The sequence below is a fragment of the Haliotis rubra genome, unplaced genomic scaffold (genome assembly GCF_003918875.1).
Source record: "Haliotis rubra isolate DU_JTF1 unplaced genomic scaffold, ASM391887v1 Scf7, whole genome shotgun sequence".
In the NCBI taxonomy this organism is placed as follows: domain Eukaryota; kingdom Metazoa; phylum Mollusca; class Gastropoda; order Lepetellida; family Haliotidae; genus Haliotis; species Haliotis rubra.
In genome coordinates, this window is record NW_025767412.1 from 2,636,040 (window position 1) to 2,644,497 (window position 8,458).

At 42.7% G+C, this 8,458-nt stretch overlaps 1 protein-coding gene across 1 annotated transcript; it reads left to right on the forward strand.

The window, feature by feature from the left end:
- Window positions 1-3,664: 3,664 nt before the first annotated feature.
- Window positions 3,665-5,425, forward strand: LOC124258594 (mucin-2-like). Its single transcript, XM_046692660.1, has 3 exons — window positions 3,665-3,672; window positions 3,902-4,198; window positions 4,312-5,425. Exons 1-3 carry the CDS (start codon window positions 3,665-3,667, stop codon window positions 5,423-5,425), a joined length of 1,419 nt encoding a protein of 472 aa, XP_046548616.1.
- The last annotated feature ends 3,033 nt before the right edge of the window (window positions 5,426-8,458 follow it).

Here is an 8,458-nt window from a genome sequence, read left to right on the forward strand (position 1 = left end):
AATTCCATTAGACAATATGTTTCTGCACTTAATGCCATTAGACAATATATTTCTGTAGTAAATTCCACTAGACAACATGTTTCTGCACTTAATGTCATTAGACAATATATTTCTGTAGTAACTTCCATTCGACAACATGTGTCTGCACTAAATGCCATTGAACAATAGTTTTCAGCAGTCAATGACCTTCCACTATACATGACTCTGCATTAATTGCCCTCAAGCAATATGTTTCACCATTAAATGCCCTTACCAAGTATCTTCTGCAGTAACTGCTCCTAGACAACATGTTTCTGCAGCAAATGTCCGTAGACAATTTACTTCCTCAGTAAATGCTCTCATATAGTATGTTCTTTTAGATAATGCCGGCTTACACAATATGTTTTGGAGTAATGTTCCTGCAGAAAATGCCCTCAGACAATATGTTTCTGGATTAAATTCCATTAGACAGTATCTTTCTGCCGCAAATGCCCGTAGACAATATACTTCTGTAGTTATGGCTCTCATATAGTATCTTCCTGCAGAAAGTGCCCTTAGACAATATACTTCTGCAGTAATGGCTCTCATATATTATCTTCCTTCAGAAAGTGCCCTTAGACAATATACTTCTGCAGTAATGGCTCTCATATAGTATCTTCCTGCAGAAAGTGCCCTTAGACAATATACTTCTGCAGTAATGGCTCTCATATAGTATCTTCCTTCAGAAAGTGCCCTTAGACAATATACTTCTGCAGTAATGGCTCTCATATAGTATCTTCCTTCAGAAAGTGCCCTTAGACAATATACTTCTGCAGTAATGGCTCTCATATATTATCTTCCTGCAGAAAGTGCCCTTAGACAATATACTTCTGCAGTAATGGCTCTCATATAGTATGTTCCTTCAGAAAGTACCCTTCAGAAAAGTGCCCTTAGACAATATACTTCTGCAGTAATGGCTCTCATATAGTATCTTCCTTCAGAAAGTGCCCGTAATATATTTCTGCAATATCTTCCTTCAGAAAGTGCCCTAGTATGTTCTGCCCCTTAGTAAATACTTCTGCAGTGATGGCTCATAGGACTTCCTTCAGAAAGTTGTTTCTTCTGCAGAAAGTGTCAGTTTGTTTCTGCAGAGAATGTCCTTAGAAGTATGTTTCTGTTGTAAATACCCTTAGCTTGTTTCTATAGTAAACGGGACTAGACAGGCCGTTTCTGCAGAATTCCAAAGAGACAAAATGACCCTGAAGGAAAGTCTCTCTTGATATAGTCTCAAACAAAACCACAATCTGTATTAAGATAACACATTCGTCTCTCTCTGGTTAGTAGAGGAAGAATACCTCCCTTCAGTAACTGGGCACTGCGTCACAGACGTCCTTCACCCTACTAAATGGCCGTCATATTTCTATTTTCAAACCAAGCAAATGATCTCTGACTTCTATAATACGATTGCATTGATAACAGCCATTGTCACCAGGAAATAAATCATGTTCATGTATGTCATATGTAGATATCGGAATGTAGGCAGCAGACCCCTGACGGCGATATCTTCATCTTTCTGCCTTTGAAGCTTGTATTCACAAGGCGAGTCGATGCTGTACACTTGCGCCAATCACCCTCTTTATAATAACAATTTGTGAGCGAGCAATCGTGAATATTATGTCTGGACAAAAACCCATTACAGCAGCCAGGTGTGACGAGCAGTCATCCCTCGCCTGTATTAGCAAATAGATGTGAAAAACAGCCGTTTTATACTCCCTGCACAATCCCGCCACCGACCGGCCCTGTACACGGCGTCTAGCTGCTAATTTGATAAAGGGTGTATTTACATTAGAAACCAGTTAAACTTCATCAAGTTGCAATCATGATGGTGACATTTGTCTCGGATTGAAGAATAACGACCCTGTTCGATGGCTGAGCGGTAGTCATCAGACACGTACACTGCATCCCTATGTTCAATGATACGCAACAGCTACATTGTGGGAGCCCCACTTGAAAATCAGGACGCTATTTCAAGTTTCTGCTTACTTTTCTGTCATGTTCCAATGAATTTTAAACATGATGAATTATGTATTATATTCGCTCGGTAAAATAGGACCGATGTTCTCTAGCGGTGTACGACTGGCGCGCACTTTATTGTTGTTTGTAAGGCTGGGGTGTAACAGTTTATAAGTTTGGAAATATACATATTAGAGAAAATACGGAAACAGTATTTTACCACAATGCTTTGTTCCTAACAGTAAATCTAATCTCTTGGAAGTCTATATATCTGTCACACATGATCAGTAGAGTATATTGGCTGTCTTCATCATGCTCACTGAGGTATACTAACTGTATGCACCATTTCTATTGGATCGTAATGAATATACCCTGCAAGTATAATTGGTTGCCATGGTTATTGATTATTAATGAAAATATAGTAAATGTATTCAAGTATAAGGATCATGTCTATCATGTTCAGTGGAATACTCTGAAGGTATTCACCATGTTTATTGAAGTACAGTGTATATTTAAAATTTCGAGTACATTACACCGTAGTGTTGTATATCGTTTATTGTGATATATTGACTATAACTACAGTGTTTTGTAAAGAACATTGGTGTTATACATCGTGTTTATTGTGGTATATTAACTATAACTACCGTGTGTTGTGAAGAACATTAGTGTTGTACATCGTGTTTATTGTGGTATATTGACTATATCTACCGTGTTTAGTGAAGAACATTAGTGTTGTACATCGTGTTTATTGTGGTATATTGACTATATCTACCGTGTTTAGTGAAGAACATTAGTGTTGTACATCGTGTATAGTGTGGTATATTAACAATAACTACCACGTTTATTGGAATATCAAGAAAATATCCATCATTTTTATTGGAGTATACTGAAAGTATTCCGCCAGTATGTCGAAGTGCAATGACCATATTTATCATATTTATTGAGGTACATTGCCTGTGTCCACCATGTTGGAGTTTTCGATATGTCCTACATGTTAAGCGGGTATATTTTCCTTTTCAACCATGTTTGTAACTGCTGTTGACTATGCTTATTGGACAATGGAGGCCTTATCCATAAATGTTAATTGCAATACACAATGTATCACAATGTAAGATGAACTGTAATGGTGCGGAGTCAGCACTCAAAATTACTTCTCAATAGTTTAATTTCTAATTTTAATACTTTTAAAAGTTAAGAAAAACCTCACATTATATAGAAATGCTGAATGGTATCTGACATCTTATCTTTGAACAAAAATGCATTTTGTCAAGCATGGTACGGGTGATCCGGCTGCAGATTATTTCGACTTAAACAATTCATTTTTACAGAGACGAACTTAGCCACAGATTACTTGTACAAACTGTTGCAGGAATGAGAGCTGGTTAGGTACACACAGACACAAATTAACAAGTGCTAATTTCCAATTAGACAGAAAAAACCTACTATATAGTAAACGGGACAATGTGCTAAAGAGTGAGGTTTGTAGTGAGGTTGACGAAAAAATGTTTTTGTGATGATACATGTATTTCTGGTCCTGTTTGTAGAACATGATTTTGTATAAGAAGCTCTGCCAAAACAATATCTGTCCTTTGTATGATTCCGACTTTTCAAACATTATAAATTATTGACAATACCCATGTGTTCGTGGAAAGGAGAACGCATGCTGTCCTTGGGTGGCATCCATCACACTAACATGCAAAGGCAAGTCAAGACTTCTCTTGAACAATGGCGTTGACAGAAGCATGTTGTTTCCTCAGCAATATATGTTTAACACTTTAATTTTGACAAATTGCCATGGCCCTTTGAAGATAGTGTTGCAACTAAGTTTGTGGTAAGCACTACTCTGGTACAACCCCTACGGATCACCACAGCCCTGGAACAACCCCCACGGATCACCACAGCCCTGGTAAAACCCAACTGATCACTACAGCCCTGGTACAAGCCCCACGGATCACCACAACCCTGGTAAAACCCCCACGGATCACCACAGCCCTGGTACAGCCCGCTTAACCCCCACGGATCACCCCCTGGTAAACCCCACGTACAAACCCTGGGTACCCACGGGTCCAACCCCCCTGGTACGGATCCACAGCCCTGGTACAACCCCTACGGATCACCACAGCCCTGGTAACAACCCCACGGATCACCACAGCCCTGGTAGACCCAACGGATCACCACGGACAGCCCTGGTACAAGCCCCCCCCATGGACGGATCACCACAGCCCTGGTAAAACCCCACGGATCACCACAGCCCTGGTACAACCCCCACGGGTCCCCACAGCCCTGGTAGAACCCCCACGGATCACTACAGCCCTGGTACAACCCAACGGATCACTACAGCCCTGGTACAACCCCCACGGATCACCACAGCCCTGGTACACACGGATCACTCAGCCCTGGTACACCCCACGGATCACTACAGCCCTGGTACAACCCCACGGATCACCACAGCCCTGGTACAACCTCCACGGATCACTACAGCCCTGGTACAACCCCACGGATCACTACAGCCCTGGTACAACCCCACGGATCACCACAGCTCTGGTACAACCCCACTGATCACTACAGCCCTGGTACAACCCCCACGGATCACCACAGCCCTGGTACAACCCCCACGGATCACCACAGCCCTGGTACAACCCCCCACGGGTCCCACAGCCCACCACAGCCCCCACGGATCTGCCCTGGTACAACCCCCACAGCCCTACAGCCCTGGTACAACCCCACGGATCACCACAGCCCTGGTACAACCCCCACCCCCACAGCCCTGGTAAACCCCCACGGGTCACTACAGCCCTGGTACAACCCCACGGATCACCACAGCCATGGTACAACCCCACGGATCACCACAGCTCTGGTACAACCCCCACGGATCACCACAGCCCTGGTACAACCCCACGGATCACCACAGCCCTGGTACAACCCCACGGATCACCACAGCCCTGGTACAACCCCCACGGATCACCACAGCCCTGGTACAACCCCCACAGCCCTGGTACAAAAACCCAACGGATCCCCACACAGCCCTGGTACAACCCCACGGATCACCACAGCCCTGGTACAACCCACGGATCACCAGCCCTGGTACAACCCCAGGGATCACCACAGCCCTACGGAAACCCCACGGATCACCACAGCCCTGGTACAATCCCCCACGGACCACCAAGCCCTGGTACAGCCCCCACGGATCACCACAGCCCTGGTACAACCCCATAGCCCTGGATCAGATCACCTGGTACAACCCTCTACAGCTCAGCCCTGGGTACAGCCTACAGGATCACAACAAGCCCACGGATCACCACAGCCCTGGTACAACCCTACCCCACAGCCCTGGTACACAGCCCTGGTGGTTAAACCCACGGGCCCCCCACAGCCCTGGTACAACCCCACGGGTCATCACAGCCCTGGTACAACCCCTACGGATCAAGGCATAATGGACAGTATCCAGTGGTGAACTAATTCCTAACTCCCCGAACGCTCGATAATGAATTTATCACCCAGTGAGTTGCATTATACAGCGAGTGAATGAGCGATTGCGTTGTGTTTAGCGCCATTCCAACAATATCACCATGGCCTCAATATGGCTTTCAAACCAATGGTTGACAGCAAGAACAACGATTGATGCCACTGGGGCAGGATGACATACAATCAACACGTTGTCGTAGTGCAAACCCCAGGTCCTCATTGTAAGCGACTCATACAAAGAGCAGCCCAGTCTAGGTTAGAATACAGGTCCCAAATCCCATGCTTACAGAAAGAGGTTACGACATTGATCAAGTGGACGGTCTCAGTGATTTGTCAGATTGCATGTAATTGTGTTCAAATTGGGTGGATCGATTCCCATGATGTCAGCCACTGGATTGTTTTGACTCGATTATTTACAAAACGTCGTACAGAATACACATTGATGTGCGAAGCTTTTAACTAAAATAAGACTACAAGCCTACCTAACACTTCACCCAAATCTGCAACCGCTGGAATATTGTTAAAAACACCGAAAACCATATTCACTCACTCACTCGGCGCCGTGAGAGTATTGTTAAAACAAAACAATATTCACTCACTCACTCGGCGCCGTGAGAGTACAAGGCATTGCTTGATTTCATTAAAATGTACAAATACCGTACTTCCTGTCCTGGAGGAAATCACGGTGTGTATTGTAAACAATTGAATTAATGTAATCATTCAAAATTTATGAGAAATATTTCCGGAAATGTTGATGGGAAGTCAGTTATCATTCGATCACTTTTGGATGCACTTTTGATTTTAAACCACATAAAAGGCGGACTGTAAGGTAGAGGCTAGTGATTGGCTGTGACGCTAAGACGGTATAGGATTTCCTGTCTACGTTAACTAAAACGATGTTGTAATGACGTCAATCAGTGTTTGATAATATAGCTGGCGACGCCAGTTAAAGTATGGAATCAACGACTCTCTTGATGTCAGAAAGATTATTTCCGTTGTTGAAAGGGGAGATAAGCGAAGCATGTTTTAGAACTGGAGGGCAAACGTTTCACATGGGCATAACGGGGACGTGAAGCGTAACGTGTTGATATTATCGTGACAAATTTAATTGATTTAAAGAACCAGTGATCTTACACTTACTTGCGTTGTCTACTTACCGGTGTGATTACACAGGCTGATAAACCCAGCCAAAAATGTGTGAACAGCAATTCATCTCCGGTTCAGCGAGGTATCATGTCGTCTGCTCATGAACTGTATGACGTCATCGATATGGGTCACGTGATGTCATGACCGGATATGTTATCGGGTAGATTTTTGAACTGATATTCGGCTCATTTTACCTCATTTCCTCGTAGTGAATTGAAATGGTATTTTCTAAAAATATAAACCGTTATAGCGTGAGGTATATGTTATCAGGTCGGACATCTTGTAAGATACACAGATAAACAAGATGGAAATCTGTGATGATATAATCATGATGATATGATTATTTATATATTTCCTTTCAGGTAAATAATTACAAAGAATGAATCAACACTGTATGTGTACCTCTCAAGATAATTTAAAGAACGCCCACAACTGGAAACTGTATTGCGTAACCTACCACCGTTCACAGAGTAACTATATTCTTGTGAAAAATATGTCATTTACTCTAACCTTTTTTGAGTAGTATACAAAGTGCCTTCATCAGTATGCTCTGCTGGATGAAACATTGCCCAAGCGACGTTACATGATAACTCACTCGTACTTCGGTGAGCGAGTGAAAGAGTTTAGTTTTACGCCGATTTTAGCAATATTCCCGCAATTGTCACGGCGAAAGACACTAGAAATGGGCTTCACATATTGTATCCATGTGGGGAATGGAACCCGGTTCTTCGGCGTGAGGAACGAAAGCTTTAACCATTAGACTACCTCACCGCCCTAATTCAGTAACGAAGGCTGCATTTGTAGCATGTACCGTAAGATCACTAGATATATGTGAGTGAGTTTAGTTTTACGCCGCACTGAGCAATATTCCAGCTATATGGCGGCGGTTGGTAAATAGTCGAGGCTGGACCAGAAAATCCTGTGATCAACAGCATGAGCATCGATCTGCGCAATTGGGTACCGATGTCATGTGTCTACCAAGTCAGCGAGCCTAACCATCCGATCCCGTTTGTCGCCTCTTACGACAAGCATGGGTTACTGAAGATCAATATTCTAACCCGGACCTTCACGAGAAGGCTATTTGTGTCTGGTATAGGGACACACGTACAGTAGAGCTGAAGGCCTGGCTAACTTATATACTAGTACATCTCTAATGTTCACATCATATAAGCGAGTGAATGAGATGGGTTCTACCGCGCTTTTAATTGGATCTCAGGTACACCACTTATCAAATGGAACACAAGGATATAAATTTTCAAAAATTACTCAGTTGAAATGCTTCAACCATTTCATGTACACATGCAACACGCAACAGCGATAGAACTGTCTCACAGACCCGAGAATACATTTAAAAAAAGAGTCCACTCAAGTTTGAATGACCGAGCAAGACTAGTAGTGTGCCTCAGCTCGACGTTGATATTAACAAGATTCCAGAAATTAAATCAAATTAGATATTTGCAGATTTGGTTAGTCCCTGAAATTTGTAATTGTTCGTGGCTCTTTTAGATTTTAATTACTTAGTTTTAGGAGATATATGTGTTTGATAAGATAACTTTCTTTCTGGGACTAAATCTCAATCTAACCAGACATATTCATGTGAGTTTCCAATAACATTGTTTAAGTAACATCAAGTGCAGTAAGATCATGACTCTTTTAATGTTTGAACTATACTATACGACATTTAGCCCTGTTGATATTTCTACTACATCACGGTAGAAGTTTGTGGTGGAACTGAAATAATACAGACCCACAAATGGAAATCATATGAAGCTACATTCAAGTCTATAATTAAAAGGTTAATGATTATAGAATCGGAATTGTTCTGGAGATGTTCCATAGGTATTGAGTGGGACACAATGGTGCTGTCTTAACATTA